This window comes from Protopterus annectens, chromosome 1.part2, assembly GCF_019279795.1.
Source record: "Protopterus annectens isolate FY-2018-M chromosome 1.part2, PAN1.0, whole genome shotgun sequence".
Classification (NCBI taxonomy): domain Eukaryota; kingdom Metazoa; phylum Chordata; order Ceratodontiformes; family Protopteridae; genus Protopterus; species Protopterus annectens.
Window position 1 is genome coordinate 1,138,197,046 of NC_056727.1, and position 20,004 is coordinate 1,138,217,049.

The following is a 20,004-nucleotide window of genomic DNA, read 5'->3' on the forward strand; positions in this document are numbered from 1 at the left end:
TCAACTATATCATCATTATGTAGGTTATCTATAATAGTATTTATAGTTTCATGAAATATTTTAAAACCCTCAAGAACACCTTTAATATTTACTCCTCTTTCTTTTATTGTTTATATGTTTTTAAGGCCCATTTTTGACACAAACATTTGACTTTACATATAGGTATATACAGCAATAATTGCCAAGAATACTACCATAGTCTGTGGCCCACCATGGCAGGCATACCTGTCAACATCCTGTCTCTAGAATCAGGGACACTTTTTAAAATATCAATATTATTTACTTGAGAAGTAAATGGAGGAGTGGCTCCAGAAGCAGCTTTTTGTCTAGGCTCTTTAGGGATAGAAAAAGTACTTGCAGCACAAAATAGTTGATTTGGTGGAGCCTTTCATAGGGAACCAAACTCCCTGCATTGAGTGGCAGTCTTAAGTGAACTCCTCGGCAAACAGATAATACATACATCATCAGAATATATGATGTACTCAACTGAAAAAAAGGGCTCACTAAAAGGCTGGTGGGAGCTGCCTATCACTTCAGAGCCTGGTGACAAGGGTATGATGCGAAAAGTAAATGAGCGTTTGATGTCTCTGAAGACTGACACCTTACAATTCAATGTAGCACCCATGCAAGCAGGTAAATGCTACCATGAAGGCCACACCTATTAAGCCTACACGGGGTACCAAGTCTAAGCATGTACTCTGTGCCATGCATCCACTCAGGTGAGCATGGCCAAGACACCCAGGGCTATTTTTAAGGCCAAGCATGACAAACTGAACAGTATCTTTCTCCACACCAATAAAGGCAATGTTTTCAACAGCAATCAAAAGGGACTTCTTCATTCTTCACTTTACTGTGAGCTGCTGGGAACTTCAATCAAAGAAGTGTCCATAGTAGGAATGTTTACAGGAAGTCCAAAAATAGAGGCGCCCAGAGATATCCTCTAGTACCTTATTAAATCAAGGAGAAGACCGCTTCTAGTTTATTCTCCACACCCATGTTAGCCGTCACGGTTTGCTGTGTTGCTGCATGGGTCACCCCCCCCCCCCGCCCCCGTGTTCACAGCTAAAGTCTCCACTGGAATTCTGAAACTCAGCCACATCAATTAAGTAGATGAGCAACAACAGCCACTATTATTAGAACAAAGATGAGCATTTTTTTGTCTGATCAGTTTGAAAGCTGTCACCCTTGTCATGGAGTTACAAACAAAGGTACCACCTTGCTGAGTCCTAGCTCTGCCCTCCACAAACGTTCCCCTTAAAGAGGACTCTCTCATTCTCAAGTGGCAATAAAGATTGAGATCTATGTCATTATTTATTCATAGTAAGAACAGCAGGTATCAGGTCCTCCACAGCTTTTATTACTGCACAGTCCCCCCTTTCTTTTAACACCATTGGTAGAAACATTTTTATTTAGTCCTTCCACTGTTTTTCCTTAGCTACTGCCTTTTTTTATGAAGCCACTTCAGTTTTTTTTTCTTTTCTCTAATTTGTAGAATAGAGATTCCCTTCTTTTCTAACTTATTAAGATTCATCTAGGGCAAATTTCCTTGAAGAGATTTTAGTCTAATTTTTGCATTCAGAGTCATCAAAATATATGAAAGACTCAAAATAAACATTCACTAAGAAAATCTCTTAATACAATTTGTCTACTACAACCACATCACTTAATAAACTGAAGAAGAATTACTGTAACTCTCAAACTTGATCACAAAAAGAAAAATGGTCCTAATCTTAAAACAAACTGAGAATTTTCAAACACATTTAAAAACATTAAGCGAGCATTTTGATTGTGTGGAGTGGAGATTTTGAAGGTCAACAATAAGGTGATATACCACTGATGAAAAGAAAATACAGTTAAACCCCACCGTTAGCTTAGTGGACTGGGAAGAATTCATAATGATGAAGGACAACAATACGCTTGCCAGACTACTCAGTTAAAGGCACCAGATACCTGCTTTGCCTCATAGAGATTACCACTACAGAATTCTAACTGGATCACTGTTTTGCATAAGCTGAAACATGTTATCAATTATTGCCAGACAGTCCCTTCTACAGAAAGGTTACAGAGAAACTCAAAGTGCTGAAATGTATTAGATTATGCACATGTTCTGACTGGCTTCTCATAAGTCCCTTGCTTTATATGTTTTTGTCCCTGGTTGGTTGGGTATTTTTGTTAACTTACGAAAGTTATGCTATTTGATTACTGATGTTTTAGTTTACAAGTTAAGGCTTGTTTTTGTATATGTTACTGTATAGAATATATTTTTGGTCATATCTTTACAGAGCTACAATAGCCATTTTAACACAATAGTTATTATGTAATTGTTAAGATCTGACATGTAGTAATGCTTTTTTAATTATATTATATGGCGCTGTTTTAGCAGTTTTCATTTTACTGCAGCTATGTGAAACTGACATTTTTTTATACATATGTTAAGATCTAAAGAAGCATCGGTTAGACGCAAAAGCGCTCATCTTATAGAATAAATTATCTACTGAAGCTTTTTTGTGTCGTGATTTCCTCTTTTGGATATAGTACCACATGAACAGGCTAGAAGTATACATGGTGCTTAAGGTGGTCTCTATTTTTTTCCTTGAATCAATCATAAGCGGTTTCTTCAGAGATTCCAATCCCTGCTCAACAAGGTCTCTCTGGAACCTGTTAATATACTTTCCTTAGTTCAAGGCCATGATGACAAAGGTGCCTGATGCATATGCCCTCTTTCCTAACCTGTACATGGCCCAAGTCTCCCCCCGTTGGGTGGATGGACAGTGGTGGTCTCCTCTGTCAGCTCTTTTGCTGGCAGGTGGCACAATGTTAGAATCTACTAGGGGAATTTTTCCCAGTGTTGTCTGTTTTTGGGACGTCTCAAAAGTTTTATCATGCTTCCCTGGAACTATATCACAATATTCGGGCTATTTCATGTCCTCTGGACAGTCAAGTCAATTAGGCATTGGCTTTCTGGTGCATAAGTTACAAAACGCCACCAAAGGTGACATTTTCTGAAGGGGACTGTGGTGATCCCTCTCTATCATCCTAATATGATGTGGTCAACTCCAAAGAGGAGTCAATGTGTCTCCTCTTACACATCCTCTCTTTCTTTGAACATCGGATGGTGGTGAGACTCCTCAGTGGACACAGTCTGCATCTGAGTAGACCATTTGAGAGCTACCATTTGACTATGACCTATGGATATAACAGTAGCAGCAGCTCTTTCAATCAAGAAGCCGCCTGAGGTTCAGTTCACTGCATAGCAGTTACTGACCTGTCCACAACTTCAAAAGTAGTTACAACAACTGCCAGATCCGAGGAACTCCCTCCTGCATGGAGACCAACTATCCCAACTAAGGGAAGGCCTGCATCAAAAAAGGAAACAACGAATCAGACAGGGTGGAAGGTTTGGAGGAGGAAATCTGCACCGAACTTTGAAGACTGAAGTCTCTGGTACTGAAAATGGGACCACACAAGACCGCTCCAAAGATGGCAGCAACAACTCAATGTTGACTGCACATGGCTGAGTCCCACCCAGGTCTGAAAATATCAGAGGCAACTGGTAGGGATTACTCTCATGGGTGTTGAGGCAGGCACTCCAGTCAGTGCAAGGATGCAAGCTCAGAGATAAATATCATCTCCAAAGCCACTGGTTCCAAGACATGGACCAAGGAAGGAGCAAAAATGGGGAATATGTTGGACCTATCCAATACGTCCTTGAAGCCAAGGGGGAGGGAAGGACACCAACTTCAATTTGCATCTTCAAAAATTCCTTCAGCATACAGTCCAGCTCTACGTCTGAAGCACTTCTGAAGGATTTAAAGGATCTTGAGGAAGCTGAAAGTGGCCTGGAAGTTAAGGCAGCTCAACTCCCACTTCAAAGTTGTCTGGCTTGCTCTTCTTTGTGGATATCTGATGGATACTAACACAGACTCTTTGAGAGCTGGAGCTGAAAAAGCAGAAACATGACTATGAGCTTGGAGAAGGCTGTTCTTTGGAAAGCTTTGGCAAGGGTGCAAAGCCTCAACAACAGCTTTTCTTTTCCTCAAATCATCTTTATACTTGCCATATTTCTCTTAGGGCTTGGTTTTATCTCCTACCTTTTTGGGCTTATCTGTCTCAGAATCAAGAGGCAAAAGCCCTTTGATAATCAGTTTATGTCTGTTTCATAAGGACATCTGACCAAAAGGCTTACAAAAAGTGTGCTCAGCATAAACTACTAATAAAAACATTGAAAGAGATAAACCAGCCACTCTAGTCTAAGGACTGAAAATAAGCAGGAACTACCCTAAAAATAGGTAATAATTACATAAACAGAAATCAAGGGACCACTTGACTGTCATAGCTATGTGGATCATGCTCAAACACTTTGGAAGCAAATGAGATCTGAAGGGAAGTTAGCTAGTGAGCTCAAGTGCATTATGGGAGAGAAAAAGTTAAGAGGAGCTTAAGGCTGGAGCACTTGTTTATCAGCTTGGGTCTGATATTTATTTATTTTCAGTCTGATAGTCTACTGGGCCATGAGGAGCCCGTTTTCAGTGGAGGCCCGAGTAGAAAAGCTCCAAACAATTACAGAGAAACAATAGCAAATAATACATTTTTTTGGAGAAAAATATAGCATAAATACATTGTACAGTACAATAAAAAAGAATGTGAATTAATACATTTGCTAACAGGCAAATGAGAAATACAAGTGAATGTATAGAAGACACATACATATACACACACACACACACACACACACACATATATATATATATATATATATATATATATATATATATATATGGGTCTATATTAAATCATCGAACGCTTAGAAAAGCGAACACAGATTTATGGACCCCATGTAAGCAAAAGCTTACAAACTCGAATGCTTAGAACAGCGATTTTTTTTTTCCCCCAAGGGAAAAAATGCTGTTCAAAAAAAAAAAAAAAAAAAAAAAACTTAAACCATAACATAAAGTGTGGGGATTTGCCCCCCTGCACACTCCCCTACTTAAATATTCCAACTCCAAGATCGCACTACATTGACGAAAATGGCAAAGTAATGGAGGCAGGAAAGCGATTTCGTTCCCAGGGAAAAAATTTGCTTATGTCTTCGGTCATCTAATAGGAACCCTAGATACATATACATATATATATATATATATATATATATATATATATATATATATATATATATATATATATATATATATATATACACACACACATACATACACACACATTTATATATATGTATATATATATATATATATATATATATATATATATATATACACACACATATACACTTTACTTTTTTTTTTTTTTTTTTTTTTTTTTATAACAGAGGACTTCGTGTCAGCAGCCAAAATACCCATCAGTCAGATTGGACAGAAGGAATGAATAGGATCAGTAGTCAACAATAATCATGTACATCCATAACTTCCTTGTCTTGAAACTGAATTGTATTGCTTTAACTGACATAAAAGTGTAGCCCTGCAAAATGGCAAAAACTATAACCCATCATTCACTCATCTTCCAATACTCACTTTTTCCTATTTAAGCATGAGGGATAAGTGAGATAAAAAAAATCAAAGTAAGCAACACATTATTAGTTTAAACTGCGTTGAAGATTCTGGAAAACTGCAGCATAATTTTAAATGACAAGAAGCATACTAACATTTAAAGTTTTCAAATGGAATAATGCAGCAATAAAGAAATGAATGGCCCAATTCAATTGCTGCAAAACATTTCAATCCCAATAATACATTGATATTGCAATAAATTTACCAAGATAAGGGGAACATGACAATAAATAAAATTAATTTTAAAATACATTTCATTTCTTAAGCTTTTGATGGGCAATTATTTTTCAAGATATAATACTGGTTTTGCTGTGTGTATCTGAAGAAAATACTTACAAGAGTCTCTCTTCTCATCTTGGGGGTGGGTTCGAAAATTCCTCCCATTTATATTTCAATCTCACCTCAAATGACTTTGTGGTTATTTATCATACTTATACCCACTTCACACAGGTTGTGCGGATAAACTTAAATAAAACTTATACTTTTCACTTCATTTTTAGAAATATCTCATCCTTGAAAGAAAAACACAAACTTAAGTGGAAGATCATCTAAAAAAGGAAAGCATTCATTTCACAGCAGGCAACAAATTGGAATATACAAATTAACCAGAATTCACCTTATGGCTGTTTTCTCTAGATTTTTTCTTCTCATCAAGACTAAACGGTTAAGCTTACGAAAGGCACTTGGGGAAATATCTATCCTCCTGCATTTTTATGGGGGGAAAAAAAGCTTCTGTAAGACCCACAATCTTAAAATGAAATGCAAATATAAAAATTCGGAATGAAACAAAAATTCTTAATGAGTAACATACAAAATTATGATTACAGCATAAATACTTAAGATCGGTGTCACTGCTATGAGTATGAGAATAGCACATATTTTTAGGTGCAAAAAAGGGACATATTAATGCTTCATAAGCCTCATTTCCCAAATTGTACTATTAGCTTACAAGAAACACCATTAAGGACTTACCCTATTCAAAAGAAGTTATCTTGCAAACTGTCTAGAAGGTGCTCAAAAACAGTGAGAGGCACCACAGCATTTACAATTATGGACTGCTTATCCCACGTTCTCTGTGTTTACTTTTGTCTTATATTATCAACTCAACAATTAATACACTGCACTGGATTCACTAGTTGGCTTAAAACCATTCAAATGTAAGGGTGCTGAATTAAAACCACTTTCAGCTAGATAAATATATAATAAAGACCCGCAGTAATCTTTCTGGTACAGTGCAACATTCATATGAAACTAAATATATGCAAGCCTGGTAGTGCTGGAGGGGGGGGGGGGGGGGGAGTGACAACTCATACCTCTCAAGTGTCCAGATTTTTTTGCAGAATGTCCAGATTTTTTTCCTTTACATTTTTGCCTGTTCCTCATAAAATTTGTGGTTTAATGGCAAATCAGTGGCAACTAATGCAACTAAATAATGACATACATTTGAGTTTCAGACTTCTGACCCTTTGGAAACTGTATGGTAATGCAACACCTGTTGTCCTAATAACTGCTGATGTATATAACAGCAATATTTACAATCTGTCCCTGCCTTTATTTTTTGGCTTACTCCAGACATCTTGTGCTTACACAGGTAGAGGAAGACTGCCTAACATGGCTAATGAAAGTTGTTCATTTTAGTTACTCTAGTTTCCTATTACTGCAGTCCAGACATGAAACAGAACAGCTGCTATTCAACCTTATCCCTCTGACTGGATACTTCTGCACTTTAAACTTATAAAACCAAGGTCACGGACAACAAAGATGCGCATAAATCCACAAAACCATTACAGCAGTTCAGCATAAAGGAGGGTACTTTAGTCTGCTGAAAGCAGAGTTTTCAAAACCACAGAGCACTTAAACCACATGGCAAGATGAAGTTTCTTCTGAACTTACATAAATTTGCAAGCAGGTACATAAAACAGACTATCATCCTTTGTCCCATTCTACTCTGCATGTAGAACCACCATCACTATTCCAAGTTCCCACATCATCCTGGCTCAAATCACAAAATCATACAACATATCACCAGCATCATAAAAATATAAGGGACAAATATGACCACAGCACTAATATTATAATGAATAATGTCTCAAAACTGAAGGCAGGCAGAATCTAATGTGGATGAAGTACAAATGAAAGAAAAACCCTGACAAGTCCTTTCCCATCCAGCTTACACACTAAGACAAATGACAGCAATGACAATGTTGCCACACACCCAACATGAGTATAGAATTAGCTTCTGATGTGTCCACAGTTTGAGTTGAAGACAGCAAATGAACAAATTCACACCTAGCCCCAACTTTATTAATTTGTCAGTAAGATGGGTTGCCAGGTGCAAGGACTCTTACAAGCTACAACTTCAGCAACTAAGCAATGAAATAAAGCAATGAAATAAGTACAGAAAAAATATAAATAAGATGTCACACATCTAATATGCAACAAAAAAGTTAGCCTGAACACAAGGGGCATGTACACAACACAAGGGGCATTATGCACATGAGGACCCAAATGCAGGCTGAAGACCAATCTGGAAAAAAATATTTTTTTCTTATCATGATGACCATTTTTTTCAAAACCAGCAACACTACTAACCTGTAAATGTCTACACAAAGATGAATAATTTGGTTCATGTTAAGAAGAGATGGGGAAAACACAACTTAGGTGGCTGTCAGTTAGTAGGACTTTGTGGTATTACACTATGTAGTCCTTTGACTACAGAAATAGATAATCCACCCTTTGGTATGCATACATTGAAGCAAACCACTCAACTAGGAAAACCCCAACAATACCTTACCAAGAAAATTAAAGGCCTTAAATCCTTCAACTATCCTGACAAATTAGCACAACTCTCCTTATACTCAGTAGCCTGAGGAATTATCCGAGGCGATCTGTATCTTACTTTTTGAGTCATGAAAAACTCAATCCTATCTTACCTGCTTCTCTGCAAAACCACTAGCTTTGCAAACAGCCACTTAAGGGAACTAAATTGAGACGAGTAAATAAACAGGAACCTCTCTCTCAAGCGATTCTTAAGTTAACATATTCCTAGCTTATAGAAAAAGTTAGCAGTACACATCAAACAAAGTACTACTTTAAATACTTTAAGAGTTAGTCTGGATAACCTGATGGGTAAACACAATTTTTCACCAGCACTATCTTGTACCATCCTGTTCGATTTGAGAGGTGAGTATTATACTTAAAGGCGAATATGGCTATGCATCTTACTGTCTTCATGACTGCTCGTCTAGTACTGTTCCTACGCTCCAAACACTGCTAACCCTGATTACATTCAATAAGCTCAAGTTTTCAGGTCACGATTAAGCCTGAAAACACCTGCATGACGACAAACACACTACTTCTACACTGTCAAAACAGAACCAATGCTTTTCATTGCTCAGCACTGATCATCTGCGCAAGACAGTACACCGATTGCTTTCTTATGAGACGATAAAAAGAAAAAGATGCATACCATCTGTGGGATGGCGCAGATACAGAGAAAGAGAGGCAATGTTGACAAAGGACTTGATATGCCACATGTTAAATGGGGCACCTTAACAGCAACCACATGAAAAAGAACATTCTTAATAAGTAGTCATCAAAATACTAGTACTATGGTGTTTACAAATGACAGAAAGTGGGCCATCACCTTTGGAAACATAGCTGGCAGAGAAGGGTAGGAAGATCTTTTAACGATTCAAGAACTTCCTTGGTCTGTAAGGCAGCTCTTTACTCTTTTAGGACTATATGGGTCTAAAACAGACAGAAGGGTCTGAAGAAGGGGTTTTAAAGACTATACTTTGGTGACCGCCTGTTTCTCCTTTAACAGGTCATCCACCGTACCTTTAAGAAAGCAATTTAAAAAAGACCTCTGCTCACAGCAGCATCTAAGATGAACTTTCTGCTCTTCTCCTTAACAGAGGGTATTGTCAATGCTATCCCGTGTAAATACATGCCTCAGTCCGCAGTTACTGCATCACCAGAGTCAAAACTGCAGCTACATAAAGTTCACTTTCAAAGCCACAAAGTCTCGTGAGACTAACTTCCTCCTACAGCCCAGACATTGAAAGGAAAGCTTCTCCAGTGGCTTGTCAACTGGGTGGGATAGAGTTTGGAGAGGTGGGCTTTAAGTCTCGGTGCAACAAAGTAATAAGCTTTCTTACTTGATATATATGGGTCTATATTAAATCATCGAACGCTTAAGCGAACACAGATTTATGGACCCCATGTAAGCAAAAGCTTACAAACTCAATGCTTAGAACAGCGATTTTTTTTCCCCAAGGGAAAAATGCTGTTTCAAAAAAACTTAAACCATAACATAAAGTGTGGGGCTTTGCCCCTGCACACTCCCCTACTTAAATATTCCAACTCCAAGATCGCACTACATTGTGAAAATGGCAAAGTAATGGAGGCAGGAAGCGATTTCGTTCCCAGGGAAAAAATTTGCTTATGTCTTCAGTCATCTAATAGGAACCCTATATACATATATATATATATATATATACATATATATATATATATATATATATATATATATATATATATATATATACACACATACATACACACACACATTTATATATATATATATATATATATATATATATATATATATATATATATATACACACACATATACACTTTTTTTTTTTTTTTTTTTTTTTTATAACAGAGGACTTCGTGTCAGCAGCCAAAATACCCATCAGTCAGATTGGACAGAATAGGATCAGTAGTCAACAATAATCATGTACATCCATAACTTCCTTGTCTTGAAACTGAATTGTATTGCTTTAACTGACATAAAAGTGTAGCCCTGCAAAATGGCAAACACTATAACCCATCATTCACTCATCTTCCAATACTCACTTTTTCCTATTTAAGCATGAGGGATAAGTGAGATAAAAAAATCGAAGTAAGCAACACATTATTAGTTCAAACTGCGTTGAAGATTCTGGAAAACTGCAGCATAATTTTAAATGACAAGAAGCATACTAACATTTAAAGTTTTCAAATGGAATAATGCAGCAATAAAGAAATGAATGGTCCAATTCAATTGCTGCAAAACATTTCAATCCCAATAATACATTGATATTGCAATAAATTTACCAAGATAAGGGGAACATGACAATAAATAAAATTAATTTTAAAATACATTTCATTTCTTAAGCTTTTGATGAGCAATTATTTTTCAAGATATAACACTGGTTTTGCTGTGTGTATCTGAAGAAAATACTTACAAGAGTCTCTCTTCTCATCTTGGGGGTGGGTTCGAAAATTCCTCCCATTTATATTTCAATCTCACCTCAAATGACTTTGTGGTTATTTATCATACTTATACCCACTTCACACAGGTTGTGCGGATAAACTTAAATAAAACTTATACTTTTCACTTCATTTTTAGAAATATCTCATCCTTGAAAGAAAAACACAAACTTAAGTGGAAGATCATCTAAAAAAGGAAAGCATTCATTTCACAGCAGGCAACAAATTGGAATATACAAATTAACCAGAATTCACCTTATGGCTGTTTTCTCTAGATTTTTTCTTCTCGTCAAGACGAAACGGTTGCTTACGAAAGGCACTTGGGGAAATATCTATCCTCCTGCATTTTTATGGGGGGAAAAAAAGCTTCTGTAAGACCCACAATCTTAAAATGAAATGCAAATATAAAAATTCGGAATGAAACAAAAATTCTTAATGAGTAACATACAAAATTATGATTACAGCATAAATACTTAAGATCGGTGTCACTGCTATGAGTATGAGAATAGCACATATTTTTAGGTGCAAAAAAGGGACATATTAATGCTTCATAAGCCTCATTTCCCAAATTGTACTATTAGCTTACAAGAAACACCATTAAGGACTTACCCTATTCAAAAGAAGTTATCTTGCAAACTGTCTAGAAGGTGCTCAAAAACAGTGAGAGGCACCACAGCATTTACAATTATGGACTGCTTATCCCACGTTCTCTGTGTTTACTTTTGTCTTATATTATCAACTCAACAATTAATACACTGCACTGGATTCACTAGTTGGCTTAAAACCATTCAAATGTAAGGGTGCTGAATTAAAACCACTTTCAGCTAGATAAATATATAATAAAGACCCGCAGTAATCTTTCTGGTACAGTGCAACATTCATATGAAACTAAATATATGCAAGCCTGGTAGTGCTGGGGAGTGACAACTCATACCTCTCAAGTGTCCAGATTTTTGCAGAATGTCCAGATTTTTTTCCTTTACATTTTTGCCTGTTCCTCATAAAATTTGTGGTTTAATGGCAAATCAGTGGCAACTAATGCAACTAAATAATGACATACATTTGAGTTTCAGACTTCTGACCCTTTGGAAACTGTATGGTAATGCAACACCTGTTGTCCTAATAACTGCTGATGTATATAACAGCAATATTTACAATCTGTCCCTGCCTTTATTTTTTGGCTTACTCCAGACATCTTGTGCTTACACAGGTAGAGGAAGACTGCCTAACATGGCTAATGAAAGTTGTTCATTTTAGTTACTCTAGTTTCCTATTACTGCAGTCCAGACATGAAACAGAACAGCTGCTATTCAACCTTATCCCTCTGACTGGATACTTCTGCACTTTAAACTTATAAAACCAAGGTCACGGACAACAAAGATGCGCATAAATCCACAAAACCATTACAGCAGTTCATCATAAAGGAGGGTACTTTAGTCTGCTGAAAGCAGAGTTTTCAAAACCACAGAGCACTTAAACCACATGGCAAGATGAAGTTTCTTCTGAACTTACATAAATTTGCAAGCAGGTACATAAAACAGACTATCATCCTTTGTCCCATTCTACTCTGCATGTAGAACCACCATCACTATTCCAAGTTCCCACATCATCCTGGCTCAAATCACAAAATCATACAACATATCACCAGCATCATAAAAATATAAGGGACAAATATGATCACAGCACTAATATTATAATTAATAATGTCTCAAAACTGAAGGCAGGCAGAATCTAATGTGGATGAAGTACAAATGAAAGAAAAACCTTGACAAGTCCTTTCCCATCCAGCTTACACACTAATAAGACAAATGACAGCAATGACAATGTTGCCACACACCCAACATGAGTATAGAATTAGCTTCTGATGTGTCCACAGTTTGAGTTGAAGACAGCAAATGAACAAATTCACACCTAGCCCCAACTTTATTAATTTGTCAGTAAGATGGGTTGCCAGGTGCAAGGACTCTTACAAGCTACAACTTCAGCAACTAAGCAATGAAATAAGTACAGAAAAAATATAAATAAGATGTCACACATCTAATATGCAACAAAAAAGTTAGCCTGAACACAAGGGGCATGTACACAACACAAGGGGCATTATGCACATGAGGACCCAAATGCAGGCTGAAGACCAATCTGGAAAAAAATATTTTTTTCTTATCATGATGACCATTTTTTCAAAACCAGCAACACTACTAACCTGTAAATGTCTACACAAAGATGAATAATTTGGTTCATGTTAAGAAGAGATGGGGAAAACACAACTTAGGTGGCTGTCAGTTAGTAGGACTTTGTGGTATTACACTATGTAGTCCTTTGACTACAGAAATAGATAATCCACCCTTTGGTATGCATACATTGAAGCAAACCACTCAACTAGGAAAACCCCAACAATACCTTACCAAGAAAATTAAAGGCCTTAAATCCTTCAACTATCCTGACAAATTAGCACAACTCTCCTTATACTCAGTAGCCTGAGGAATTATCCGAGGCGATCTGTATCTTACTTTTTGAGTCATGAAAAACTCAATCCTATCTTACCTGCTTCTCTGCAAAACCACTAGCTTTGCAAACAGCCACTTAAGGGAATTAAATTGAGACCAGTAAATAAACAGGAACCTCTCTCTCAAGCGATTCTTAAGTTAACATATTCCTAGCTTATAGAAAAAGTTAGCAGTACACATCAAAGTACTACTTTAAATACTTTAAGAGTTAGTCTGGATAACCTGATGGGTAAACACGATTTTTCACCAGCACTATCTTGTACCATCCTGTTCGATTTGAGAGGTGAGTATTATACTTAAAGGCGAATATGGCTATGCATCTTACTGTCTTCATGACTGCTTGTCTAGTACAGTTCCTACGCTCCAAACACTGCTAACCCTGATTACAATCAATAAGCTCAAGTTTTCAGGTCACGATTAAGCCTGAAAACACCTGCATGACGACAAACACACTACTTCTACACTGTCAAAACAGAACCAATGCTTTTCATTGCTCAGCACTGATCATCTGCGCAAGACAGTACACCGATTGCTTTCTTATGAGACGATAAAAAGAAAAAGATGCATACCATCTGTGGGATGGCGCAGATACAGAGAAAGAGAGGCAATGTTGACAAAGGACTTGATATGCCACATGTTAAATGGGGCACCTTAACAGCAACCACATGAAAAAGAACATTCTTAATAAGTAGTCATCAAAATACTAGTAGTATGGCGTTTACAAATGACAGAAAGTGGGCCATCACCTTTGGAAACATAGCTGGCAGAGAAGGGTAGGAAGATCTTTTAACGATTCAAGAACTTCCTTGGTCTGTAAGGCAGCTCTTTACTCTTTTAGGACTATATGGGTCTAAAACAGACAGAAGGGTCTGAAGAAGGGGTTTTAAAGACTATACTTTGGTGACCGCCTGTTTCTCCTTTAACAGGTCATCCACCGTACCTTTAAGAAAGCAATTTAAAAAAGACCTCTGCTCACAGCAGCATCTAAGATGAACTTTCTGCTCTTCTCCTTAACAGAGGGTATTGTCAATGCTATCCCGTGTAAATACATGCCTCAGTCCGCAGTTACTGCATCACCAGAGTCAAAACTGCAGCTACATAAAGTTCACTTTCAAAGCCACAAAGTTTCGTGAGACTAACTTCCTCCTACAGCCCAGACATTGAAAGGAAAGCTTCTCCAGTGGCTTGTCAACTGGGTGGGATAGAGTTTGGAGAGGTGGGCTTTAAGTCTTGGTGCAACAAAGTAATAAGCTTTCTTACTTGATCATCTTCCTGGGCACCACAGGAGCCACTTGTCTAGACGCCTCCAGTTTGCATAAATAGCACCCTTAATGACCAGTTCCATCAGGAATGGGAACACAAGGTTTCACTTCCTTCCTTAGACAAGCATTAAGTCATTCTTGCAGGGAAGGAGTACAGGTTGTATGCCAGACTATGGAGGATTTCATCAGCCTTTAAGTTTTCCCAAAGAAAGGGGTCGAGTGAAAAGAGAAACTGTAGGTTTGGAAGGTGTAGAGGTCTTTATTAGTCTCAGAGACACTGGCTTCCAGATCCTCAGACTCTGTAAGACTCTGAATACGAGAGATTCCTCTGCCATCAATGAGATAAATGAGCAAGTTAAAGCATGGGAGTGAGTACATGATGGGTGCATACTGGAGATCAAGTGACTGGCATCAGGTGCCTGGGAGTTAAACTACTACTGGTTGGGGACAAGAGGGGCCTACACTGGACCTGGTGCTGATACAAGGACCTAACCACTGGGATATCCTGCCAGGGATAGCTATATGTCCTGCAAGGATACCAAAGCCTAGGCATCTTCCTTTTGCCGTACATATGACCAAAGCATGCCAAGACTTGTGGTACATAAGGGATGTATTGGCACAATGTACCTTGAGATTTTCTTGCCTCAGATGCAGAAGCTTGGAAGACAATGAAGACAAGAGATCGTAAAAAAGTCTATCAAAAATTTGAGAAGAACAAGATACCACCTCAGGAAAAACAGAACAAAACAGGGGAAGGAGGGAAGGATGAAATCCTGCAAAAGTGATCAGTCATATTTAGTGCTACTGTAATTTCTTACATAAATGATGCAAGCAATTGTACTACATCCTTCCAAATATTACTGCTGCAGTATTGCTAACCATTGGAAAGGTCCCAAAGCTTTTAAAGTGTTCAGGGAGAAGGAATGAGGAATAGAGCTGGAATCTAAGATTCTTTGCAAGATGAAACTGGCAAATCCAGCTCCAGCCCTAGAAATTACATCAATCTTGAAATGCCTGGTAAAAGTAAGTTCAGAGGACAAAGTAACAGCTTCCAAAATAAATGTGGAATCTAGACCCTTGAAAAAAAGCACCAGAGAAAGTTACAGCTCTGGCAGGATGTGCTTTAACTAAATCTGCAAACTCCTTAACATGAAAAAGGAAAAAAAGCAATTGACTGACAAAATCTGTTTAGAAATAGTTTGCTTACAAACAATGATCCATTACGTCTTATTATTAAAGGAAATGAAAAGTCAGTCTGACTTTGACGGACTTGTTTTTTTCAGGATTGTTTATGAATATCCAAGGAGTGCAGAATTCTCTCCTCCTTATTTACAGGGGAGGGAAAATGTAGGGAGATTAATACTCTAGTTCAAAGACAACTCGGTGACTACCTTAGGCATAAAAGAAGGGTTAGTCCTAAGCATAATCCTCTATCTTTATGGAATACCAAAAAATGAGGAGATGCCACGAGAGCTTGCAGTTTAAAAACCCTTTTGGAAAATGTTAAGGACCCCTAGCTGTGACAGCCTTCCAAGTAGAAAAAATTACATAAGCAATGGATGGAGGATAGGGGGTTAATTTTCCAAACCATAATTCAGGTCCCAAGGAGGAGGAACAGATTTTTCTGGGCATGAAATGAAGGATGCCTTTTAAAAATTGTCTGAACTCAAAATGTGAAGACACAGATGGATCAAAAAGAAGGCAGGTAGAAACGTCTGACATATGTGCTTTTATAGAAAAATTTGCCCACTCTGAATTGAGTAGTTTACATACGTCAGTTGTTAAGGATCTTGATTCTTCTCGCAGCACCATACAGATAATTTCGTCAATATAGAAACATAAGATTTTCATGAAACAGATTTCCTGGTCTCCTGTAAAACTTGTACCACATTCCCTGAAAACTGGTGCCTAAAAGGTATAAAAATCAGACCATCCAGAGGGTTAAATGCAAAGTCTGGAGATTTGGAATAATTAGAGTGCCCTTTTAATGCATCAGCAAGTCCATCTTGAGAAGCAAATTGCGGAGACTGCCTTTGGTCAGATGAAAGAGAAGTGGGGGGGGGGCAATGTTATCTGGACTGGTAGGGAGTCACCAGCAAGATTATTGGCTTGACTGACTAAAAAGGAATATCCCCTTCAAGGAAAAAGGCATGACACTCACTCCCCAAGCTTTTGGCACAGAATCCTTGAACAAAATATCCTGAGCTGCCTGTTTGGACTGCAGGCAAAAGGATCTATCGGAGGAGTATATTACTGAAGGACAATCTGTAGGGAGACCTCTCTGTTCAATATCCATTTGTTGAGGGTCTGTCTGGTACCTGCTGAAGTAATTTGTCAATGAAGTGATCCCCAAGGGAATGTAAACCATCTGAAGAAACATACAGTGTTGCTTTTCTATGGACAAAGCAGTCATTGCCAACCTGGAGAGAGGGTATGATACTGTCCCTCCTCACACACTTGCTCGCTTATGCACTACAAAACCATGGTGTTGTCTGAAGATTCGCTCTTACCGCACACAATTACCCAGAGACCAGAGGTAATACAGCGACTGTAAACCTAAAATTGCCACGTTAATTTCCCTGATATTTATGTGGTCCTTCTTATCTTTCTGGACCATACATCCTGAACTTCTATACTTATGGAACAGGCTCCCCCATGCCAGGTCTGAGGCATCTATTAAGAGATTTTAGCAAGAGCGAGGAAACAGAATGATCACTCAGCTGGGTTGGGAGCATACCTCCCAACCGTACCGAATTACTCATTTTTTTAATGTGTTTTGGGGTCCAAATAATGGGGTGCCATGATTCCTGAGTGGCACCCCTTATTTTCTGAATTTTCCCAGCTTTTTTATATTAATTTTTTTTTTTTGGCTTTTTGAGCTGACATCATCATGTGCGTAATGACGTCTGCTCCATGAAACGGCCTGTCGGAATTGAGCTCAAAGGCTCACTTGCCTGCATTTTGAATAGAAACAAGCATTAACAGACTGCAGTGACGTTCTGACTAGTTGCTGCAAGCAGGAATGGTGGTTCCACGAATGGAAACAAGGACTGCAGAGGTATTTATTATGCTGGTAGGACGGCAGAGGTAGTGTGTGTGTGTGTGTGTGTGTGTGTGTGTGTGTGTGTGTGTGTGTGTGTGTGTGTGTGTGTGTGTGTGTGTAAAATGCCCCAGGTGAATCCTGTACCATGGGTACAGCTAACAAAAGCCTTAAGTCCCTACCCACCACCACTTGTGAAAATATTCCAGATTTATGCCTCATAGTTTTGTTCCATTCCTCATAAAATCTGTGGTTTTCTGGATTTTTGTGGCAAATCAGTGAAGGACTAAATTCACTAAATAATGACAGGCATTTGAATTTCAGACTTCATATTCTTCAGAAAATAAATGGTAACACAAACCATTTATTCTAGCAATTTTCTAAGTTTATAAGATCAGTATTTTAAATTTGCCCCTATTTTTGGGTCTCTATTCCCCCATTATTGGCTTTGTCCAGGTTTTTTGTGCTGAGAGGTTGAGAGCTATGGTGAGAAGTGAGAACTGAATTCACTAAATGATAGCCATTTAAATTTCAGTCTTCCTATCGTTCAGGAAACTGCTGATTTGGCAAAGTGGTATGTTGCCCTGACTGTAGTGCACACGGTCCTGGGTTCAAGACTTGGCAGTGAAACACATGGTGGTAACACATTTTATTCTAGCAACTTTCCAAAATTACACAAGCAATGTTTAAAATGTGTCCCTGATTTTTGGACTTTTGCCCCCCACCCCCCCAATAAATTTTGGCTTTTTTTAGATTTCTTGTGCTGCAAAGTTGAGAGATACAGTTGAGGTCGAGTGGATTTTACAAGGGGCTCAGAGCTTCAGCAGAAGAGGAGTTTAGTGTCGCTTACGCGGAGTCTGCTTGCATTGTTAATAGCATAACAGGTTAAATACTTGCTTTTGATGCAGAAGGCTGTGGGCTCTACTCCCACAGTATGCAAATGCATTGCTGATGCTGTACTTTGTTGTTGCACTTTTAAAGGGGGTGAGTGTAACAAGTCAAAGGTGTAGCTACAGATACAACAGAAGTGAGAAAATGTCATGCACAAGGGCATTTGTGCCTCAGTGGAAAGAGCAACAAATATCAATAACCCAAATTCAGGAACAGAAAATCAGAATTATTATGTTCTGTGCTGCATTATAAGAAAATATTTTTAAACAAGTACAATACATTTCCCAGCATTCAAGATAAAACACATTTTCCCACTGCAGACAGTAGAGAAGCAAGAGTGGCCAGTTAGCACCTGGATTACAATGATAGTTTTTGCTTCAGAATGAATGTAGGAGAGAGTCTGCCAGTACTTGGACTCAAAACTGGAAGTCTTAAAACATGCAGTTTGGTTAATTTATTCTGTTATGCATTTACAGCTATTGAGTTGGTCTGATAACACAAATCAGAGTAAGTCCAGCAAAAAACTGAAATTGAAAATAAGGTCGAGAAGCTAAGCAGGATGCCCATGGCTTTTTATTTATGTATACACACACACACACATATTATATATATATATATATATATATATATATATATATATATATATACACACACACATATATATATATGTCCCCTTCAAAACATCTAAAACCCATAACATTGAGACCAGAACATCTAAAACCCATAACATTGAATTTCATAACATCTAACAGTACAAATCACATGAAAATAACATCCCCTCCACATATATAACGACATATGACATCAAACTACCAAACACACTTTTTACTAGGTTTCTGCAGGGGAGCTTGATACAGTGGGGTTAGGAAATTAACTTTTTTTCCACTGTAGTGCGATATTGGAGTTGTTATATTTAATTTATGGGGGGTGCACGGGGGCTTGCCCCCCTGCAGAAACGTAGTAAAAAGTATGTTTGGTAGTTTGATGTCATTATACGTGGACGGGATGTTATTTTCTTGTGATTTGTAGTGTTAGAGGTTACGAAATTCGATGTTATGGGTTTTAGATGTTCTGGTCTCAAAGCTATGAAATTAGATGTTATGGGTTTTAGATGTTTCAAAGTAGACCCATATATATATATATATATATATATATATATATATATATATATATGTGTGTGTGTGTGTGTGTGTAAGTAGACTTTTATGATGGAAATGTTCGGAATTGGGCAGTTTTGTCATTACGTGTTCATGCATTTTGTTTCATTGCCTACTGGAAAAATGTTCAAACAAATTTAAAATGTGCTCTAAGTCTAACAAGCGTGCTCTATTATACAAGGAATATAATTTAATAAAGTTATGAAGGTGTATCAAAGAACACATGTATGTTTCTTGTTTTGTGTGCAAGGGGCCTAGGATTTGAAAATAGCCCAAAGGTAATCTTTATCCACCAATGGCCAGATGCATTTTCTTTGGATGTGGTGTGGA

At 37.8% G+C, this 20,004-nt stretch overlaps 1 protein-coding gene across 1 annotated transcript in view; it reads right to left on the reverse strand.

Moving 5' to 3' along the window:
* LOC122792263 (thyroid hormone receptor-associated protein 3-like) overlaps positions 1–20,004 on the reverse strand; it is a 1,630,997-nt gene that overhangs the window by 484,914 nt on the left and 1,126,079 nt on the right. Inside the window, exon 9 of the mRNA XM_044060013.1 lies at positions 11,076–11,160. Coding sequence (XP_043915948.1) covers positions 11,076–11,160 — 85 coding nt within the window. The remainder of the gene's footprint in view (positions 1–11,075; positions 11,161–20,004) is intronic.